The following is a 24,788-nucleotide window of genomic DNA, read 5'->3' as shown; positions in this document are numbered from 1 at the left end:
GCTTCTGACCTATAAACTAAGGAGGGGAATATGCAAGAATTTTGATTTTATGAAAAATGGGGCCAGGCGGGGTGGCTCACACCTGTAATCTCAGCACTTTGGAAGGCCAAGGTGGGCGAATACCCTGAGGCCAGCAGCTGGAGACCAGCCTGGTAAACATGGTGAAACCCCATTCATACCAGAAGATATAAAAATCAGCTGGGCCTGGTGGTGGGTGCTTGTAATCTCAGCTACTTGGGACAAGGGTAATCCCAGCTATTCAGGGAAAGGGAAAGGGAAAAAGCGAAAAAGGGGGAAAGGGGGAAAGGAGAAAGAAGGGGAAAGAAGGGGAAAAGGAAGGGGAGGGAAGGGGAGGGGAGGGGAGGGGAGAAGAAAAATGTAGGGGAATTTAATTCTTATTAGATTAGTTATCTTAAATATTTGCTACATTTACATTGTTCTATCAGAGATTGATGCTCTCTATATTTTTAAATTATTGCATACATTTTTATCAATTTCTTTCTTCTAGATTCCTCATACAAAACAATGAAATCTCACATCCTATTCTGTTTTGGGATATTGCACTGTGCAGAATAGTGGAAATTTCAAGTAGTTAAAGATCACAATGCTATAACAAACCATTTACGGGTCATTTCCCCAATGTAAGAATTTTGCTTTTATTTATTAATATGATTTTAAACTATGGTGCCAAGTTTTCATTAGGAGTTATACTTTCTAATGTGGGAAATAAATATCTTGACATTGAAAAGCCCTTACAAATATCCTGAGCTATTCATTTTGTATTAAAAATATTCAGTAATTATTTTCTCTGCCTCTTAATCACTGAACCTAGTCAGTGTGCCAAGAAAGCATGCTCACATGGAAGGACATCTGAATAGTGGAGAAATTCGAGGAGTGGAGGGAAAAGATCCAGTATGTTTCCATTTGCTCTGTGTTTGCAGTTTATCACATAGGTTTCTAAATTATCCTTGTCTATGAAATTCATTCCCATACACCAACGTTAATTTCCATTCAAACCCACGGGCTTGCTCCCTGATTGTACTCTGCACATGAGAGTTCATGGTTTTCAATATATAAAGAAAGCCCTTCTGAATCATTAATAAACTAACGCTTCTGGCTGAGAATGAGAGTTAATGCAAGCGCTTTCTAGAAACAGAAAAAGAGGGCAAAATACATACATGCTTTTGCCTAGCCAGTTTCAATTTGCTTCTAGCAAAATTATCCATTTCATCCCTACTCCTGCACTTCTATTTCACATTAACGAAGGAGAATATGTACTTATTAAAATGGAAAGTTGTCTTACATAAAATGCTACTGAGCCAATCCAATGAATGCTTGCAATTAAAGGTATAATAATCATAAAAAGAAGAAAACTTGATAAGCAAAAGAATAATCAAGTACTAGCATGAGTTACTAAGTGTTTTATTTCTTAAGCTTTTGTCTAAATAACTTTGGATCACATAGTTTTCTTAAGGAGACACTTAAAAAGAATGACAAATGGAACTCTACTTTTTCTTTATTTGCCTTTTCTTGTATCAAATGCCCCATCATATTTTAGAAATCTTGGTTTTGCAGAAAAATTTAGCAATGTGCAATTCCAGGAAATATCAATGTAAACTTAATGACAACAAAGTCAGGTTTAATAGTCAAATCCAAATTTCAAGAATTTCATATTTTATATAATGGCACCATTTTTCCTGCAGCTGAATATACACAATCTGACTATACCTATATAAGTCAGTATACATACATATATATACTGAAATATATATGTATGTATATACTGACATATATAGTCAGTATATGACTATGACTATATATAGTCAGTATACAGTTATATAGTCAGTATATACTGACATATATGTATATGTGTATATGTACTGACATATATGTGTTTATATGCACACACACTGACCATATATGTACTGACATATATGTGTGTGTGTGTATTATACATATATACACAAACTCACGCTGACTGTATATATGTATATATTCCTGCAACTGAATACACACACACACACACACACACACACACATCCAGCTTCAGGAAAACTGGTGCCATTATATAAAATATACAGTTCTTGAAATTTGGATTTGACTATTAAGTCACACTGACTCTCTCTAAATTATATATATATATAATTATATATATATATACACACACACATATAGTATATATTTAGTACATAGTACATACACACACATACACACATATATACATACGTGTTGCGTATTTACATACATTTATTGAACACATTAAAATCTATTAATTTGCAAAATTATATATACAAAATTAATCATACACTTGTGATTAACCTTTTCCTTATTTCATGTTTCTTTGCATAAAGTAAGAGAGTTGTTTGGATATTAGAGTGGAAGAGTATACATACATAATCAGAAATTTCTAGAGGAAACATGAAGAGATGTCAACTATTTCTCCATTTTTTACTGATAATGCTTTCCAGAATCATGACTTTTGATTTTTGTTGAGCTATAATTACTCGCTCTTTACAATGTCCACTTACTTCCTTGAGGGATATGACAGGAAGATTGAGAAAAACTGTGGCTGGAAGGCTGGCAGTGCTGTAGAGACCCTGGGACCTGGGCCCTTCTTCTTTGGCTCCAGGTCATCCTGTGGTCTCCCCACCTTCCTCCTGCTTCCCTGGGCCCTCCTCACAACACTTCACAGACTTCTGTCCTCGTCTTGTTACAACATCTTTTCTAAAATGTATTTTACAATAATTTCTCTACATTTCCTAAGCGTCTGAAACATAGTGTGACAATTTCAGATATATTAATACTTTATACAATTCCTCATTCTGGTTTAGGAAAAATTACAAATCAGTTTAAAACTATTTTGGCAAGCAATCTAAATTAACTACAGAATATCTTCTTATTGCTTTCCTGTAATAGGAAAGAGGTGGTGATGAGATGGTACACAGGCAATTCTTTATGAAAGCTATGGAATTCAGGGCATTGCTAATTCTTACTAAAATATGTGGAAACTTAGCAACTTTGAGCATCATAAAAAATAAATAGGAAGGTACATGGAAGAAAAACCATGTTCTCTAAAACCCCATAAAGCTAAGTTTTCTAAATATAATGAAATGTAAAATTTTTTTAAAATCTGACTTTTTTCTGGTTTATTTTCCTTTTTAATTTTTAATTTTTGTGGGTATGTAGTAGTTGTATGTATTTATAGGGTACATGAGATATTTTGATACAGGCATGTAATACATAATAATCACATCATAGAGACTGGGGTATCTGACTTAAGCAGCTTTTGTACTGGACCACACTTAAAATAGTTTAAAGCTAAAATAATGGTATACAAAGAATTATCAGTACAGTCAACAATCATCATCATCATCATCATCATCATCATTTTCCATTTTTTCAATCTGAACCAAAGGGAGATTGTTATATCTACTGGCAAATACAAAAATCAAATGGGATTATGACAATGGTCCCGTGTCAGCTAGTTATAAATAGAAAATACACATATATATCCTATCGGAAGGAAAATACACATATACACACATCACCCATATGGTGATGTTTTACAACATGTTATGTATAAAATTAGGCATAAAATCGAACTTTAATTTTCAGTGAAGTATGAATAAAATAGTGAAGAGCTCTCCAGGTTGACAATTATAGGAACAATTCTAAAACTACTCATCAGCTGATTGGGACTCCTTATAAAATTAATTTAAATGCACCAAAAGCCATATTGCATTTATACTATAGAAGGTAAAACTGGTACAGCCATTTCATAAAAAGATTTTTGATATTTTCCTGTTTTTTTAAATTGAATAATTGTGACACAGAGAATGAGAAATGCATTAATCTTATTCTTAGAGGTTTCTCTGTCGAGTTTAAGTTGCCAATGCCATATGCCTGGCAGTGCGGTGGCCAATTTAAATGGAACCATATGGGATTCATTCAGTCCATGTAAACTACTTAAACATCACCTGACGGTCACCTCCCCTGCGCTGTAGGCTGCCATAACCTAATTTAACAAGCTCTTTCAGAGTTTGGACATTTCTTTGGTAACAACTGACATTACCTGGCATTATTTCATGTTTTATTCTGAATTATTCTACTACAGAAGCTTAAGTTTAATTCCATCTATACATATTATTTAATGTTTGCTTTGTCATGGCTCTGAGCTAGATGATGTGAAACAATGTGCTTAACTGCCACTTTTACTCCCACTGTTGATACTACTAATTGCCGGGCACGGTGGCTCATGCCTGTAATCCCAGCACTTTGGGAGGCCAAGGTGGCCGAGGCGGATCACGAGGTCAGGAGTTGAGCCTGGCCAACATGGTGAAACCCCGTCTCTACTAAAAATACAAAAAATTAGCCAGGCGTGGTGGCGCGCACCTGTAATCCCAGTTACTCAGAAGGCTGAGGCAGGAGAATCGCTTGAACCCAGGAAGCGGAGGTTGCAGTCAGCCGAGATCACGTCACTGCACTCCAGCCTGGGTGACAGGGTGAGGCTCCATTTCAAAAATCAAAACAAAACAAAACAAATAAAAAAAAATCTACTAATTATAATTTTTGCTTCAGCAGCACTCAGTAGATTTTAGCTACTTTGGATCAGATCATATACTAATTTTTTAATTATGGTAATACACATCACATGAAATTTACCATTTGAACTGTTTTATATGTAAAGTTCAGTAGCATTAAGTACATTCACGTTGTGCAACCATCACTACCATCCATCTCTAGAGCTCTTTCACCCTCCCAAATGAAAACTCTGAACCCACTAACAATAACCTCCATTACCAGCCCCTGGCAACAACTATTCTATTTCTTGTCTCTATGAATTTCACTACTCTAGGTACCTCATATAAATGAATAACGCAGTAGTTGTCCTTTTGTGTCTAGCTTATTTTCCTTAGCATAATGTCTTGAAAGTTCATCTGTGTTACAGTACGGGCCAGAATTTTCTTCCTACACTGCACTAGGCTTCTCCGTCTGTCCATCAATGGAAATTTGGGTTGTTTCTCTTTTGGCTCTTGAGGATACACCTGCTCTGAACATTGGTGTAACACAACCTAATTATTTTATGTGTATTAATTCATTTAATCTTCACAACCTATTTTACTCAAGTTAACTATTTCATGATAGGTACTTTACTAATCCCATTTTATAACTGAGGAAACAAAAACTCAGGGAGATAAAGGAATTTGTCCAAAGTCACGCAGCTAGTAAGGTGTAGAGCCTGGATGATTCCAAGCTTATCCCTAATCACTAAGGATAAGATAGCACACTTCCTTCAAGGAAGTTAGAATTGCACAAAGCATAAGAAAAGTATACAAACACCTAGTAAGCACACTGGCATGTGATAAATGCTGAGAGCTTTTTAAGGGAAAGTGCCAGACATATTTAGCATGCAGGCTTAGTAAAAATCTAGATTAGGTCTGGAAGCCAAAATCTAGATGATGACCTGCTTTATACAGCCAGAGAACTAAGAATGGTTTTACATTTGTAAAGCGTTGCATTTAAAAAAAAAAAAAAAAGGGCGGGGCTGGGTATGGTGGCTCAGGCCTGTAATCCCAACATTTTGGAGCACTGAGGTGGCTGGACTGCTTGAGCCCAGGAATTCAAGACCAGCCTGAGCAACATAATGAGATCCCGTCTTTACAAAAAATATAAATGTTCGCTGGGTGTTATGACATGTGACTGTGGTCCCAGCTACTCGGGAGGCTGAGGTGGGAGGATCACCTGAGCCCACAGAGGTTGAGGCTACACTAAGCTGTGATCTTGCCACTGTACTCCAAACCTGGGCAACAGAGCAAGACTGTGTTTCAAAAAGAGAAAGAGAAAGAGAAAAGAGGGGAAAAGAAAAAAAGAGGGAAGGAAAAAAGCAAGGAAGGAAGGAAGGAGAAGGAGGAGGAAGGGAGGGAGGGAGGGAAGACAGAGAAAGAAAAAAGAAAAAAAAGAAATGTAACAGAGACCTTACATGGTCCACAATACCAAAATCATTTTCCATCTGTCTCTTTACAGCAAAAGTTTGCTAACTCCGTGTTTAAATTTTATTTTTAATTGATGAATAATAATTGTACATTTTTATGACGTGCAATGTGATGTTTGGATACATGTATACACTGTAAAATAATCAAATCAGGCTAATCAGCATATCAGTCACCTCAAATATGTATCATTCGTTTAGCGGTGAGAATAGTTAAAATCCTCTCATATATTTCAAAACAGACAACACTTATTAACTATATTCACTATGCTGTGCAAAAGAACAACAGAAATTATTATTCCTATCTACCCAAAACTATGTACCTACTGACCAACATCTCCCCCTTCCCTATCCACCCTCTCGTCTAGCCTCTGGTAACCACCATTCTACTCTCTACTTCTGTGAGCACTGTCTTTAAATTCCACATGTAAGTGACACTATATGGTATTTGTCTCTCTGTGCCTGGTTTATTTCACTTAACATAATGTCCTCCAGGTTCATCCATGTTATCACAAGTGTCAGAGTTCCCTGCATCACGGGTTTTAATCCACACCTTTGATGTACTTGGCTCTAGTAAGTACAAGCGTGGGGAAAATGTAAAACTCTTTTGGTGCAAGCACTCTGCATTATGTTTCAGACTTTCAAAGAAAATTTTAAGTCATCCTCAACAACATCATATTAATTTGAGGCTAGAGAAGATACTGACTATAACCCTGACAAAAGCCACTTGAGCAAATCCATCAGAATCATTCTGCAGGTATAAATTTTTAAATCACAAACTCATGAGGGAAAATGTAACTTCATTTCTCCATAACCCAGAAAGCTTTCTAGTAGGAGCTGGAATTCTGGCTGATACAGAGACTGGAAGTAGCCACAGCAGGTGTCTCTGTCCAGTTAAGGGATAAGCCTGTCAGTTCGTGTCTGTATTGGTTGCAGACCCTTGAAAATTCCTTCAGGGGTTCTTTTACTTCCCCTTCATCCCCAGAGTTAACTCTGGTCTCTTCTGGCTTTGCTAATTGCCTTGGTAAAGTGGGGAGGGGAGTGTGTTCAAGCCCCAAGCAGAGGTCAGCACTGCACTGTCCTCAGGGATGGCGACCTGCTGCCGATGGAGCCAAGTCCTCCCATCCCAGGCTGGGACAGTGCTCTCCACAACGTTTTGGTGACCCTTTCTCCTCCCTCTGCCAGACCTCAGGCAGGAACATGGTCTTGCTCACCTGCCTTTGGTGCCTCAGGGTGTCCTTGGATAACTGGGGCTGTCCTCACCGGCCACCAGAGCTGCCGCAGGGCATCCAGTCCTGTCACTGAATGTGCCACAGCACAATGAAGATGCCGTGCAGGCTGCTCTTGGAGACTGGCGTTCTCCTTTCTACTACACACTTGAGAGTGCACACTCAGATCCCTGAGCTTCAGTGAAGACTTCCATTAAGCCACCACTGGCAAGGCTCTGCTTGAGAGCAGAGCTTCAGGGCAGTCCCCACCTCTCTATGCATCCTATCGTGCAGTCCTGCTGAGGGTTCCTAGTCTGCGAGATAGCAGAAAAATTAAAACACCTTTAGCCTGCTCAATTCCCTTTCAAACTTTTTCTACCTCAGACCAAAAGATGCTTTTGGACTTCAGAAGTGAAGATTAATGCCTTGGTTCACAGTCTCTGCAATGATCCCCTTTTCTCTATACAGAAGACTCAAGACAATCTGAGTTAGGAGCAAAGACGGAGGTCTGAGGGCACTGGCGAAAAATTTCAGTGAGCTTGGAAGCAGGGTCATTTATGTTAATTGTACATGTCATCCCACACAGAAATGGCCTTTATAGGAATTATCAGTGTCGTGAAGAAAGTTTTTATTTCCATATTTAAACCTCATATCCCCTCTTCAAAAGCTCCCACCATGAGTTTCTGGCTGACTTACGCCAGGACTCACAGAATGATTCATCCCTACATGAAAAAGTATTTTCACCAGCCTCAAAGGTTTTCAGGAATTACTAGATCAAAGAATTGTTAAAGAAACTTTCCAAAAGCTCATTCTACTTGCCCCTCCAAGCAAAATACTAACTTTGTGATGGATTTTAGACATTCCTAGTCCATAACAGTGGCATGAAACTTTTTTCTTTTCTTTTTTTTTAATAGAGACAGGGTTTTGATGTTGCCCAGGCTGGTCTCCAACTCCTGGGCTCAAAGTGATCCAACCGCCTCAGCCTCCCAAAGTGCTGGGATTACAGGCGTGAACCACCGTGCCCAGTCCCGCACAGAAGTTTTTGATGTTAGGTGTGCCACCTTCAATGATGGCTGTGTGGATCCAATATCTGCTTCTCTTTCATTCATAAAATTCATCAAGTTCACATTGGAAAACATTATTCTATGGTTATTCCAGAAAATATTAGATTATCCCCGTTTTGTTTGAAAACTGACTGAAAATATGACATCATGTTCCCATCTGGCAGGAGTGCACAGCAGGCATGGAAAATAGGGATGAGTGCGTCCAAGTTAGTTCCAATTTTCAAACATTCATCCCGCACCGCCTGTTCAGTTGCCTGGGTAAAATTGCCCCACGCAGAGAAGCTTTTACCCCAGGTTAATAAAGATGTTTTTTATATTTGTATTTGAGTTGTGGTCACTAGTAATGTTTTCTAGTCCAGATTGTGAAATTTGTATTTGTTACTATCTTTGTTTTTATACCTCAAAGAACCATTTAGAGTCACTGATTCATTTCCATAAAGCAGGAACTTTCCGAAATTTAGTAAGAATAGCTAAGTACAAATCTAAAAAAAATATATATACTTCAAAAACTAAAAATGCATTCACTGAGATGCCTTATATCCTAATTAAATATTAGCTGAATTGCAATTGATCTTACATTTTGATTTTGTGAAATATATATTGCCTTTACTCCAAAATTTACTAGACCACCTTCTTACATATGGCAGTGGGCATTAGGTGGCTTGTGAATTTGAGAACTGCTCTACGGGGTTAGTGTCTGCGATTCATCAACTGAGCATGGAACAAGAAGAGAATAGCACTTTAAAGAACATTAACTGAGGACTTTGCTAAGCATTTATTTAATTAGGGAAAGCTTCAAAAGTTGAAGTTCAATCATGGGACTTTCAAAATAATCCAAGTGAGACATGAAGAGACTAAGCTGAGGGGGAGATCCATGGAAATGATGTATTAGAATCATAAGCATGAACTGTTTCAACAGATAATACACAGAATTTGGAAAAAGGAGGGAGTGATAACTCTAAGATTTTTTTTCCACAAATCAACATTCATACATATTATTTTGTATTCGTATACTGTGATCTTCATGGAGTAAGGTGCTAATGTAAAAAAATTGATTATTGGAGTTTATAAAAGCAACTTTTGACCATTTTCTCTGTGTGTGTGTCTACAGAGCAAACTTACTTCCTCAGAGAAGCAGAAACTCTTTGTCTTACTGACACTGGAATCTATCCTCTGTAGTTTTATTCCATCAAAAAGATAACTAGGCTGGGCGTGGTGGCTCACGCCTGTAATCCCAGCACTCTGGGAGGCCGAGAAAGGTGGATCACGAGGTCAGGAGATTGAGACCATCCTGGCTAACATAGTGAAACCCTGTCTCTACTAAAAATACAAAAAAAAAAAAAAATTAGCCGGGTGTTGTGGTGGGTGCCTGTAGTCCCAGCTACTTGGGAGGCTGAGGCAGGAGAATGGCGTGAACCTGGGAGGTGGAGCTTGCAGTGAGCAGAGATCGCGCCACTGCACTCCAGCCTGGGTGACAGAGCAAGACTCTGTCTCAAAAAAAAAAAAAAAAAAAAAAACCAACAGCAAAAAAAACAGATAACTAAGACTTTGGCCCTACAATATTTACACTCTGCATGGAAAACAACCCACCAAATATGTTTTCTGTACTCACTGAAAAACCACCAACTATGGTTTTATATTCACTGAATACAAGTAAATTAATGAAACATTTTCAGGACAATCAGGCACAGATTGCTATTTTTTCTACTGAGTTGAGATAATTATTTGTGCTAATAATAGAAAGAAAGTGTGTATCCACTCCTGGAAGGCTGTGTGCTGTGCTATAAGAGAAGCTGATGCCTCTGCTTCTCCATCTTTGTTCTGTGGAGCCACACAGGCAGCCTGATACCTGGGCAAATGCTTACCTGCCCAGATCCGAAGGGCTGGTGCACCCAGAGTCGTGGCTAGGTTGTGTGCAGCACAAATTCCCGCCTCTAGTTTCCCTGCTTTCCTCTTTTCCTAAGAAATCAGTACCTGAGCTTTTTCAAAATAACTGGAGAAGAAATGAGGCAGAAAGTATCTTTTTAGACACAATCCTCATTCACTCAGAAAATTGAGAAAAAAGTTCTAAGTGATAATTGATGTCAACCTGTAAAATTTTTCAACAGCTTGAGTGTCTATTTTCTCTACAATATTGTCATCAACTCATAACCAAATATCACAAATAGGCAGCATAATGGCCTCATTAGGGCAGTTTCCACAGTGACCCACACCATCAACAATGGCACGCATCTGTCATGCATCTTCCCAGAAAGTCCTAAAATTCTACAGGAAAAACCTCTTGGAAAGAAAGTTTCGAATGTTGATGAGGTCCACTCATAGAGTTAATCTCTTCAGGTGAGAAGCTATAAACATAAGACACTTCTTCGGTTTCATCCATTTTGTAAACTCATTTGCTGAAATGTTCTTCACAGTAATATCTGTGTTCACTGCATTGTTTCCAAGTATTTAAAATCCCTGAAGAAGTAAGTAATCCATGTGTTTTACGCCATTTCAACAGAAATGTCTTAGGCAATGTTTATCTTTGCTGCTTACAGATCCCCAAATAAGACAGCTTGCTTTATTAGTGAAGGCCCCTTGAAAAAATTCTCAAATTCTCCTTCGGTGTAACGCATGGTTAGTTATTGTACATTCATTTTGCGACTTTAAAAAGGAGCAATTGCAGAGGTGTCAAGCCACAAATAACAGTGCTGTCTAACTTTGTTAGACCATGAAAACACATGGGTTATCCTCGCAAAAAAGCATATATATTTTTAATTTATTGCAGTAGCATCTTGAATTACATCTATCATGAGAGAATATAAAATCTTTTTCATGTTTTTCACACACTGTCATAACTTATTATTGTTTTCCATTATCTTAATATTCTGCTGTCTAAGAGATGTAGCCCCTGGGTGACCTGGGAGTCTGGTGAAGCTAGTATGATCAGGGATATATTAAGACAGTGACCATCTATGGACCTTGGACACAATACTAGAGAGCATGATAGACGCGTGTGGGCCATAATGATGTTGATATTAATACGCTATTAATTCCTTTCTGACTCCAGTAAATCATCTCCACCTTGTCTAGGTTTTGCATTTCCAAATACTTGCCCTTTCTCTTTTAATAATTCTCCTTAATATCCCACATTCCTTTAACCTGAGGTGGAAAACTCATAAGTGGGGAGGGAAATCCTAAAACTCACTAGGTGACACAATACACTAAAACATTCCAGCTTGGGTCAGCAGACTTGCTACAGCTGCAGACTCTTATGTTTTCTCTCTTTAGACCAAAGAGTTTATCTTACACTCATCATGTGTTGGTCTGTGAGCGGCCAAGACAACATTCAATGAGTAACCAGCAAACCCTCCCTTATGCTAGAATGCTTACTTATGGGGATACTAAAAACACTAGGTCTGTTATAGTTCTACTTGGAAACTTCAGATGCCTTTTCTTCTAACTCTGAAATTTTAATAAGATGGAAGAAGCACTTTCTGCATAATTGTTTATTTAAAACTAAATGCAATTCCAACCCAGAAGAGGCCTCTTTTGCACAAGACTATCCAAGTTACAGATGAAGACAACAGGGTCTTAGCTGTCAGTGAGATAGCCCTCTTTGATCTTGGGAAATTCTGAAGGAATTTCTCATTTCAAAATAAGAATAAATACTTTTGGGTAAAGGGAGGAGAGAAAATTCTTCAGGTCACCTTCCATTTTTTCCTTATAAACAAATTACAATCAGTTGACCTCAGCCTAGCATTTTGATTAAAAATAACTCAAGATAGGACTGAAAGAAAACACCAAGAAGAGTGTTTTATCCTAATCTTAGAAAGGCATATTCATATGACAACCAGCATAAGAAGCAAGGAATCTGAATTACAGAAAAATAAACTTTAAACTGAAACTACTAATATAATAAATGCAGAGGAGACACAGGGCAGCAAATGCACAGATAAATGTATGTCTTTAGCCAGTATGTGAATGATACCCAAAATGGCTGGTTTTCCATCTCAAACAGTCATAGAATAACAACTTTACAGTGTTTATTAATTGTTGAAATTGTCTAAAATAAGAGATTATATTTTCAAAAATTCATTTGACACACACACAGCTATAAGCACAAGAGAAGACAGGCCTAAGGAAAAAGGTAAAATTAATTCACCTATGTCTGTATTTGTCAACTAAACAAAGCATCGATCCATTTATTATAAAGTATAATAAAACTAAGGACAACCATTGCATAATTAAATTGCCTCTGAAAGCCAATTATTGATTATGGAGAAAACCAAGTTTTACAACTGTATGTGTGTATCATATAAAGATTTCATTTCCTAATATATATCATTCATTATTTATTTTGAAATGTTACGAATTTACTATGTGCCAGTGTATCATTTGAATTCTCATATTTTAAACATTTTAAACTATAGGTTAATTTTCTGAAATTTTCAATTAGTGTCAGAAGAAGTTACAGAAAAAGGAATAACAAACATGTTTAAATAATTAAATGGTTTCAATGGCATCTCTGAATTTCTTTGATATTATCAAAATGTTTTCTTCAATTCTACTCAAAACCTTATTTTTTTGCCCTAAGTCTTTGTCAGCTTATTTCAGTCTTATTTTTACATGTAATATTCCACAGAGTTCTTCTTAGCTTCAAGCGATGCAATGTGAAAGGTGTAGAAATGCACACTGACCCTTAGCCTCTTAAATTTACAACAGGTCGGCCAGGCGTGGTGGCTCACACCTTTGGGAGGCCGAGGAGGGCAGACCACGAGGTCAGGAGATTGAGACCATCCAGGCCAGCATGGTGAAACCCCTTCTCTACTAAAAATACAAAAATTAGCCTGGTGTGGTGGCAGGCACCTGCAGTCCCAGCTACTCAGGAGGCTGAGGCAGGTGAATCACTTGAGCCCAGGAGGTGGAGCTTGCAGTGAGCCGAGATTACACCACTGCACTCCAGCCTGGCAACACAGCAAGACTCCATTTCGATAAATAAATAAATAAATAAATAAATAAATAAATTTACAACAGGTCACTTTATCCTCAAATTAGCCAATACCATGTTAGAGGTTATACTGAAATTCTAACTATGAAGATGTAGAAAGCAAAAACATATTTAATTAGTTATAATCCAATCTGTGCAATATTCATGATAATACATTTTTACAAGTTGAAAGTAATTCTGGATTATGCTTCATAACTTATGAAACCTTTGGTGGAAAAATTGAGTCTTCCCCATTAAAGGGAATTAAATAAGTTGCTTATAAAAGTGTATTAACTTGTTTGGCCCATGGGTTCATCATTAAGTGGCATGGAAGAACTAGTTAACTTGTGGTATCCAAGAGGCATGAAGAAAGACACCTCCAAAAAGTCCATTTTGATTCTTTACACTGGGACAGACGGGATGCATAGCTACCTTGTTCCCCTCTCACCCCTCAGGCTAAGGCTTGAGTAACTATCGCAGCTGTTTCCATGGCGTCTTCCCATCACATGGGTACAAGGCACTGGGCTGCACAACAAGGAAACTACTTGTTTTCTGCCTGTTAATTTTTAGCTCTGAGATCTTTACACTCCACTGGAGAAAGGCTTTAATGTCTGAGACAGGGGGTCATTATTTGTTAGTTTAATTATTTATGATCAGAACATTTGTTCAGTCACTCTTCCATAGACCATTCTGAATCTAATAAAGGATATTAAAACACTAGAGATAATCTATAGCCTTCAATAAATCACTCCCAATTTGGAACTCCTTTGATGAATACTCCAGGCTACCATGAGGGAGAAGAAAAAAGTCAAAACCAATGAAAAAAAGCAACAACAATGAATTTGTAATAAACTCAGTTGATAGCTAACTAAAGTAAGCCTGTTTTTCTAACTTCATTAACATGAAAATAAATTTTATTAAGATTGATATCATGCTTTTTTGCACGATGAGTTACAGGAACATGAACTAAGAATAAAAATGATCCCTATGATAAAGAATCCTCATAATCATGTACTTTAGTACAAAATATGATTTGACATCAAGAAGAGCTATGGCTTGAGATTGCTCTTGTTTTCCTTTACCCCTGTGCCCAGGCTTAGTCACTGTTTCAGTGATAATGACCATCCACTGAGGCTCTGCAGCAATAGAATCTAAAGTAACAAAACAGAGCCCATATCTCTGCAACAAATGAAATCAGAGACTTAAGAAAAATAAACAGAAAAACAAAAAGTTAAGTTGTTCATGTTTCATAGCCATACTGCCTATAACAAATGCCAGAACATATTTATCTGGTCCAATGTGCAATGCATTAAATGTGCTCAAATACAGAAAACACCTAGAAATGCAACAGGGAGTTAAAAAAAAAAGGCTGGGCGCGGTTACAGGCTTATGCCTATAATCCTATCACTTCAGGACACCGAGGTGGGTGGATCAGGAGGTGAGGAGATCCAGACCACTTGGCTAACATGGTGAAACCCCGTCTCTACTAAAAAAAATATATATATATATATACAAAAAATTAGTCAAGCCCGGTGGCGGGTGCCTGTAGTCCCAGATACTTGGGAGGCTGAGGCAGGAGAATGGCGTGAACCCAGGAGGCAGAGCTTGCAGTGAGCTGAGATTGCACCACCGCACTCCAGCCTGGGTGACAGAGCGAGACTCCGTCTCAAAAAAAAAAAAAAAAAAGAACAAAGGCAATAAGAAAATAGGAAAGCATAATTATATAAAATACAGTAGACACTTTTGAATCTTTTTAATATATGCCTACAAATACATTTTATTAATAGTGTAAATTTAATTTCCTCTGAGAATTTATTCAAAGAAGTTCTAACTGAGTTTGTGCTCAGAAAATGCCAGGATGATTCCTTGTCACAATGTATTTGGTGTTTAAAGTTCCCTCTAATTTACACAGCAAGACAACATTCAATTTTCTACACTTCTGCTTAAGCATATGTAAAAGAAACACACTCCTCATGAGATATGTTTACAAATATAAATGGAATAGTCACAGTGGAGCATGAATAAACCATTACATGGTTATTTCTCTACAGTGGATGCTAAAGAGAGAATCAAGTCCGCCATAATAAGAAATAAACTAAGAGTTGTGGTTAAAACATAATAAAAATCTTTTTAGACGCTTCTTTACTTTGCCAATTTTCTCATCCAAATAGGGATAATTAAATAATCTGGGACAACAAAATGTATACCGTGGCAGAACAAAAGAATCCAAGGTAAAAAAAAAGGACATGGCAGAATCTAAGGTCTTCGATAAATAATACTCAGATATTGCAAGGGGTATACAAAGAGTTCAAACACTGTCAAAGTCAGGTGTGACTTGTTCAAGGCACACAAACATCGTACCAAGGGAAACCCAGCAGGACCAGAAAGCCGAAGTGATCAACTTATTCCTGTCAAATACATTCTTGGAGTTTCAAATGTGAACAAATATGCTTATTCTGAATTTTACTTCCTTCTGCAAAGTATTAATCAATTATAATTATTTTGTTAAATGAAAATCCAATGAGAGTCACCAAGGAGCAATACAAGGAAAAAGGCAGACTCACCATCTCTTCGATTAAGCCTTGAAAACCCCGGGCCGTGGCTGCTGGACAGCTCTGAGGAGCTGCTGAAGGATGACCTAGGCAAGGCAGAGGCCAGTGGGGCATCACAGTCAGCTGCCGGGAAAAATACCGTGATATGGTTAACACTCAGATTGCAGCTTGGGAGAAATAATAGTCCAAAAATATACATGAATATATTCTAGGATGTATGGCAATCATCACTCCTTTTTTAATTCTTTACAATTTTTAAAATTTACATTGCAGTATAATTTACAGAGAGTAAAATTCCAGAGAATTTATTTGATGTTTTTAAAGTGTACAGCTCTATTCATTTTGACAAATGCATTCAGCCTTGTAACCTCCACCATAATGAAGACATAAAACAGGTCCATTAGCCCTCAAAGTTCCCTAATGTCCCACATTTTCTCAATTCTGCAAGATGTCTGGGTACATCACCCATCCAACACTACTTTAAACTCAATTTGATGCTTAGGTTCTTTACGTACACACACACAGAGGTAGTGTGAATTCTGTGCCCAAACCTCAATAGTGGCTAGAAATTCTCACAGTGCCCCAGCACAGAACCTGTGGGGGATGGGAAAAGTGAAATGCACCAGGTGTTCAGGTCAGAGTTACCTGCGTGAAGCCAGGACCCATGAAAGGCAACACCTGTAGTGATGAACTGGAAAAAGCCCACTCTGCAGATCCCTCCAGAGGGAATCACTGCGGGCTACTTGCCTACAGGAGATGGAGGCTCCTCCTTTTTGCCTGATAACTTGAGCATTGCAGGAACTTTCTCTGCCTTTCCAACCCAAGGACCCCTGCATGTCACCCTCACCTCAGGGTGACTCTCTATTGCTTCAGCTCTGGTCTAAAAGAATTGCTGGGGGTTGAGTAGTGTTTGACCCAGATCATCTAATTTGTCCTAAGACCATAAGGACCCTCAGAGCCTTCTTGCTCCTGGTGTTCCCCACCGTCAAACTTGAGGAGCCCCTGGGACCATTCCCACCTTGGGTAGCTCTTTTCCTATGCGTAGCCATGGGTAACAGAAGCAACCCAGAGGCTACCTCTGAGTCCCGCAGTCCAATCCTGTAATCACTGTACTTTCAGGCATGTCATATATTTTCTCATAAAAAGGGTACCTCTTCCAGCATGGTTATTGATCTAATAATGTTAGACATAAGTTTTCCGTCACACATTAAGGTATTTCTGTGAAAGAGAAATGTTACACCTTGAATATATCATTAGATGATTCTGAACTGCATATTTTGTACACACTTTTTTTCTTTGTGAGCAACTTGTTAAGTCACAGAAAGAAGGCAACCAGAATTAACTAGATTGCTACGACTTAGCAAAATGTCAACTATGTTCAGTGAGATAGATAAGAGGTAATTCAGGGTCTCTCCTGATTTGTTTGGTTGAGTACATGATACTGCAACAACAGAAAGAAAATTCAGTGCACATATTTTGCCTGAGTGAATATCATTTCATAAAGAAATACTGGAATTATATCTGCTTTTCTAAAAGCATGCATTGCCATTAAGACAGCGACATGTCTTTAAGACATGACAAAAGAAAAACTCAGTAACTCATTGTGAAGCATCTATTCTACAATAGGGAGAACAGTATCTCATTGCTTGGTAAAACATTCAGAGTATTTGATATAGGAACATTTTTCTATATATTCCCCATAAGTGACAATGTCACATTTATACAGGTGAGTCAGACACTGGAATTTGTGATTTTTTACATACAAAGAGCAGCATAATCTAGCTAAGAAATTGCATTTAACATCTTTAGCATGAAGAGCACCCAATATTTTTACACAGCAAGAAGCCATTGAAATGTGCAGAGCTGTTAAGAAAGGTTTGCTTTCTCTATGCTTTCCTTAAATGTCCCCCTCAATGTTTATGCCACAAGAGAGGCTTTCTTGATTTCCCCAGCACACATGCTCTCTGGATAACACTGTGCAGTCAGGATTCTCAGATGTCAGCAAATATGCTACAGAGTGGGCTAACAAAAATAGATAAATACGAATCCAACTGGCTACGAACTTTACTTACATTTTCTAAAAAGGCATTTTAAAACTGTGAAGAAGCTAAAGTACAAGAAGGCAACTAAGGCTCTGCTCCATCTATAGACAAGCCCCACATGGCCCACGAGTGGTCACAGCAGGATCCAAGAAGGAAGGACATCATCCAGGGAATAGTGCCTCCTAAGCCTGTCTGCCTGATGTTATTTTCTCTCTATTTTCTGGGAAAGAATAAAACAAATCCAAGGACATCTAAAGTAGCATTGACATTTTTTGGATAAAATCTCTTCCTACATTAGAAAAGCATGATAGCTGTTCTCATGATGCCTCTGTCCTGCAGTATCATGCAATACATAAAACAGCACTGGGCGTTTCACGTGTCCCTGGATTCCTGCAGTATCATGCAATACATAAAACAGCACTGGGCGTTTCACGTGTCCCTGGGATTCCTGGCTGACATTCTAACTCTCTCTGTGGAATCATGAGCTCTTGAAGGCACAATAAAAGTCTTTCCCAACTTCGTGCGCTCTATACCTAGCGCAGAATCTGAAAGATAGCACATGCTCAATAAACTTCAACTGAATATTTACTAAATATGTAAAAGAGAATTATCATTAACCAATACATTTAATTAAACTTAGGGTCTTCCTAAGTTAGCAGAGTACAATTTATTAAAGTTCAAACACAAGAGGCCTAGAGGTATCACAGATTCACATCTCTAATAAAAATAATAACCAGATCTCAAGAGAAGGTTCTAAATAGGTGTAACAGATAATATTGTTATTCTTTCCCTTGGTTTCTCCCTAATTAACTTTCCAATTGTGTGTTTCACGAGTTTCAGATGATTTCCAATAGGATTAAGGTCCAAATATAAATCTGTAAAGACAGCTGGAAACAAAATTGCTGAAATTTTCCATTTCGCCTTTGGAAAATTCAAGAGTCAATAGCATCTGTCTGCCAAAGAGTCACCTTGTAATGAAGAAAATTTCTGGCACAGGCTTGAATAAATCTTGCCCTTCAGAAAGGCAATAAATTCGGGCACGGTGGCTCACACCTGTAATCCCAACACTTTGGGAGGCCAAGGCGAGTGGATCACGAGGTCAGGAGATCGAGACCATCCTGGCTAATATGGTGAAACCCCATCTCTACTAAAAATACAAAAAATTAGCTGGGCGTGGTGGCACGTGCCTGTAGTCCCAGCTACCCAGGAGGCTGAAGCAGGAGAATCGCTTGAACCTGGGAGGCGGAGGTTGCAGTGAGCCCAGATGGTGCCAGTACACTCCAGGCTGGGCGACAGAGCAAGACTCCATCTTAAAAAAAAGAAAGAAAGAAAGAAAGAAAGAAAGAAAGAAAGAAAGAAAGAAAGAAAGAAAGGCACTAAATTTTATAAAATAAAAGAACACAAGAACATATCTGGTACCTAAGCTTATTGTTTTTTCCCTATCATTTTGAATTCTGTGAACACTTTCTTTCTAGAAAGAATTGTACACTACTGAGTCAGAGGGGAAAATACAGTGGGCACCCCACAAGTGTTACAGGGGCTGGATCTCCCTCTTCCTCAGCTTATTTGGAAATCTGGTTAAGATTCACTATATTTCCATGTGCTTGGCTCAATATGGAGGGTTCTAGGGTCTTAATGTTACAAGTATTGATTATTTCATATTTATTCTCACCATCTAAAGGCAGAGATTCATTGCTACATAGGTGTATTTTATATTATTGTTCTCCTACATCATGGTTGAAAATGATATAAAATGTTTTATTCAGGGTTATTTTATATCTGTTCAAAAATGGTGGACTTCCTTAAAAATCACGTGTGCTGAACTGGGTAACAGCTGGATTCATATTAAAACTTGCAGGTTTGAAGAAGAGAAGCATTTGGAAAATGCAGAGAATAAACACAGTATGGGTTGGTGACTTAGCTGAAGGCTCAACAATGGTTGAGAGAGAAGTAGAGATAAACCCATAGGGGATCCCACCTGCCACCTTCCATGCAGCCACCTCAAGTGACAACTTTGAAGATGCACGCTAGACCAGAGGGTTTTTGGCTTGCTGCACTTCCCTAGGCTTGTTGATTTAGTCTCAGCGATTAGCTCTGCCTAGGTTCCTCTCTCCCCACTCTATGGTCTTGATTTGTCCCCTGACCCCTGCCTGGCATCACTCTTAGCTTCCCACTTCTCCTTGACAAGTATTCCCAGCATGCTTTGTGATTCCCAGCATGGTGCCTATGAAGGGTTTGGGACAGAAACCATTTGTTAGTATTATGTTCATGAAAGACAGCAGAAGATTAAAATTAGCCTAAGGGCTTCCTGTATACAAATCAACACTGCATTCACAGATGTGCTAGTTTACGACAATTTTTACCACATGAATATGAAATGATTAAAAAATCAATTTGAGGAATTGCCCTTACCTAAGACAGAGATGATATACTTTTCAAAACAGTATTTCATTTGAGTATGTTAATTCTTGCACTTATTTAATAAAAGTGTATTGAGCACCTACCATGTGCAAAGCATTATGGGGCATAAAGAGAGACATGGTTCTAGGTTCAAGAAGTCCAGAATCTAACATGGGAGGGAGATGTGTAAATATCTGTTATAGGAAATAAACAGAAGAGCAAAATATTTAGATACTACTATTTATTCCAAAACACAGGGAAGCATCTTAATTGCTTAGGAACAAAACCAGCCTCTGAAAGAGCAAACACTACTAGGGAAAGATGCGTATAAAAGCGCTTCTGGAAAAGATAAACATAAACCATGCATTTTCAAACAGCAATTCATTATTCTGGGATCTGATAATAAGAATGAAAAAAAAAGAATGCATGGATAATACATGGACATATTTTGTCCGTATCTGCAGAGGAAATGGGAAAAGCCAAAAGGGGGGCGACAACTGATCCTATGGGGAGGAGCTTTACATTCAAATGAGGACACCTCCTGGCATCTCCGGATGGAGCTCCGAATTCATTACAGTATTACTTAAAGGATTTTATTAAAAGACCAAACCACACTGCACTTGTGGTTGAATGCCTTTATCAGAGATGAATCTCACATGTGTTAGGACAGGCTGACAGTGGCTACCAAAGATATGTCTATGCCCCAATCCCGGGACCCTGTGAAGGTTACTTCAGAAGGTGAGGTTCTCCAGATGTGATCAAAGACCCTGAGATGAGGAAATTATCTTGAATTATCTGGCTGGGTCTTAAATACCATCAGAACTGCCCTTGTAAGAGAGATAAAGGTGAGGATGAACAGAGCCCCACACAAAAGAGAAGAGGGTGTGAAAATGGAGTGAGGCACCCACAAGGTGAGGCACACGGGCAACCACAGGAAGGCGGAAGAAACGAAGAATGGATGTCCCCCTAGAGCCTCCATAGGGAGTGTGGCCCATCTTGATTTTGGACTAGGGATACTGATGCGGAACTTCTGGTCTCCAGACTATGACAGAATAAATTCTTTTGCTTTAAGTCAGCCAGTTTATGGTCATTTCTCACAAGGGCCATAGGAAATGAACACACTGTTTATATGGAATTACATATTGGATATTTTAGGGGAAATGCAGGAGAGTTCCACTGAAAATACGATTAACATCCCTTTGAATCGCACAGATACTCAATTCCTTCTGAGAAGGGCTTCGTGATGCTAAGCCACTCTGCCAGGCTGTGGCTCTCCCCATGCTTGCGGCTGCACTTGCTCCTCACTGTGAAAGGAGCTAACCACTGTGTCGGTGGAACCTAAGGATGGAAGGAGAGGGGAAGGGGCCACTGAACTGCTAATATGAGGGGACGGCACCTTAACCAGCTTCAAATTATCAGAAAAACACAAAGCCTACTATTAAAGAGTTCAACAGATGGTTACTATGTTATCACAGATATATAGAAAACCTCTTTGTTCTAAAAAAAAAAAAGAAAAAAAAAGATTCCTGTCCTTTCTCAGACTGTCTCGATTAGGTCAAATTCACTAACTCCACAGCAGGTTTCTCTCTGGTTCCACATATTGAGTCAGTAGGGAGCACAGCCTCGGGAATTGAATCACAAACAGGGAAGAGGGTGCCCATACCTTCTTCAGGTCATGTCTGGATGTTCATCTGGATACGGCGCTATTCCATTCTTCCCATTTCATCACCTGTCTTTTCAGTTCTTAATGTACCTTAACATTATCTTAATGAGAGGTTAAATAAAGCTTTTATTTAGAAGGTATCGAAAGTTCATCTTGTTATTAATCTGAATTGATCTGTGCATTGCTATCTAGAGGGAATGCTTTGGAAAAAGCACATTTTACTCACAGCGAACATAAGCAGTGATGGTCAATGTAAAAATCTACTTTTTTCCATATAAAAACTTCTGTTTTACATGGTCTTGATCTCCATTCGATTATCTTCAGTCACTGTCTTCCCTACATCTCACTCCACGGGGTCTGAAGGGGGCTCACCCTACCACCTGGGGCCAGCACGGGGACACGACTCAGGCCTGGCAACTGAACACCATGCCTGTCCTACTGGAAAGGACTGGTTCCAGGATGGTCAGGAAGCCCACGCTGAATGAATGGAAACAGAACCTGGGACTTTTGAATGAATAACAGCAGAACCTGGGTCTTTTGGCTTGAACTCTTGGGAGAAATACCCATTCATTCATTCAACAAATATTTGTTGAAAATCTATACTGTGCCAGGAGTGCCCCTATGTTCTGGGGATATAACCATAAACAACAGAAAAAGTCTCTGCTCCTGTGAAGCTTATCCTACTGAGTAGAATAAACAAATAAAGCCATAATATCTGTAGAACTCAACATTGCTAAGAATAGAAATAAAGGAAAACAGTCACGCTTCTAAGCTGGTAAACGGTATGCCTGAAGCCACAGCATAGACAGAACTGCCCAAGAATGAGGCCAGTTGTAGACGAAAATAAAACTGCAAGAAGGAAAGAGGCAGACTGCTGATGAAAGAATCTGATTGCCTAAATTCAGCCTGGCTTCAATCAAGACACTTTGGTTCCCTTTATTGTTCAAGCCTATTTGATCTTAGATTTTGGTCACCTGAAACTGAAAAATGCTCAATAAGTACAATGTTCTGAGCCCCCACCCTTATCTTCCCTCTACAGCCAATAAATTGCCAAGGATTATGTACTTTTTGTGTGTATATGGCAGCTTTTCCATTATCATGATCATCATCTCACTGTAGGTCCTGATGTTAACGACCTAACTAATCCTTACAGCCAATGTTTACTTATTGACTGTCCCCAGCCACACACACACCTTACATACCACCAGGGCAGAAACGGTTTTAAACTATTGCTGAGTGCAAGTCACACAAACAGCCATATCAACCAGCTCCAATGGATCCCCACTGCACCTGTCCTGAAATTCAAATTTCAGGTCCTGGCATTCAATTCCTTCCATCACCTGTTTCCTGTCACTCTCTGCACTACAGCCGAATCCCCTACACATTTCTCAGATGCGCTTCCTCCTTTCATCGGAGTGGTCTTCTCACTGTTTCCTGAATGTGGGATGCATGCACCAACGCTCCTTGACCGCTCACCCGATGACATTGCAGCCCCTCCTGTCTGCGAGTTCCCATCACTTATTATCTTCAGGGCTCAACTCAAGTTTTGTCTCTGCTCTGAAGTCTTCTCACATGTGTGAAGGCCCTAGTAAGACTTACTCTTCTGAAATACTGAGGTCTGTCTCATGGAAAATGAATTACACCTCTGGAGAAGGAGCAGCACCTCACTCACGGGGAGCCACACAGCAGCCACGTGCAGCGGCAGACGGGGATGAGAGGGAACAGGAGAACCTCACTCCCGAGAAAGGAGCCTTGCCTGCTGACTGATGATTCTGGGGTGAGGAAGAGACTGGCATGACCAGCTGATGAGTGTCTGGTTCCCAGGACATGACAGACAATTCCTACAGTCTACCTGTGGGAACAGATGAGGCTTGGAAGAAGACACATAGAAACACGTTTAAATTCTATAAATTAGAATTTACAGGGGGTAGGAGATAGGGGTTACACGTTGTCTCTCCTTCCAGATGACATTTTGACTTGTTAAAGAAACCCTAGCATAGCAACATTGAATACCTCCTGACATTGGTGTTTTCAAATGACTTACAGCACTACAAATATAAAGTTATAACAACAGCATACCAATTTTAACATACCAGGACCAAGGACTTTATTCTATGAGAATTACAAAAGACAGAACACAAATGAAGACCTAGAGGAAAGTTTACACAGTTTTTTTTTTTTTTTTTTGAGACGGAGCGTCGCCCTGTCGCCCAGGCTAATTTTTTTTTGTATTTTTAGTAGACACGGGGTTTCACCATGTTAGCCAGGATGGTATCGATCTCCTGACCTCATGATCTGCCTGCCTCAGCCTCCCAAAGTGCTGGGATTACAGGCGTGAGCCACCATGCCCGGTCAAGTTTACATAAATTTAAGCATCTTAATTTGATGATCTACTCTACAGTCATTACAACAATAAATATAAGAACTATTTAAACATGTGGAGAGATGAAGGAGATGGGATGGGAAAATCTGCATATGAGAAGATAATGGACAAAGAGATCTGCTGGATTGAGATGAGATAATGGGTGTTAAATCCAACAAACACAGCTCTGGAAACACAGAAGGGATTCAACATAGATCGGCTCCTTTTCCCTGAGGAATCTGGATAGATGATCTTGTTCTCTTTCCTTTTATTTCTAAATTTCTTGCTATGTAGTTAAATTATACTTCTGTGATAAATTCAATACCTATTTTTAAACTATAGATTTTTGGCTAAAGTATATAATATGAGAATAAGACGAACCTATTTTTTTGAGACTTACTGCTAAGTAGAAAGAGAGGAAAACAAATAACAAAATTAAGTCCTGCAGAAAGACATGAGACACGACAGAAAAAAATACAACCACACAGGTGTATATAATTTAAAAAGAAAATCATGTGGAGATGTCATCACTAATAATT

The 24,788-nt window shown here is 38.8% G+C and overlaps 1 protein-coding gene across 3 annotated transcripts in view; it reads right to left on the bottom strand.

The window, feature by feature from the left end:
- Positions 1-24,788, bottom strand: part of LOC101143875 (contactin-associated protein-like 3) — a 229,002-nt gene that overhangs the window by 188,413 nt on the left and 15,801 nt on the right. For all 3 annotated transcript variants that reach the window (XM_063696227.1, XM_063696228.1, XM_063696229.1), the window contains exon 2: positions 15,795-15,905. In XM_063696227.1, coding sequence (XP_063552297.1) covers positions 15,795-15,905 — 111 coding nt within the window. The remainder of the gene's footprint in view (positions 1-15,794; positions 15,906-24,788) is intronic.

The sequence above is a fragment of the Gorilla gorilla genome, chromosome 13 (genome assembly GCF_029281585.2).
Source record: "Gorilla gorilla gorilla isolate KB3781 chromosome 13, NHGRI_mGorGor1-v2.1_pri, whole genome shotgun sequence".
NCBI lineage: Eukaryota > Metazoa > Chordata > Mammalia > Primates > Hominidae > Gorilla > Gorilla gorilla.
The sequence above is the reverse complement of the archived record's forward strand: the minus strand, read 5'-3'. Positions and strand labels throughout refer to the sequence as shown.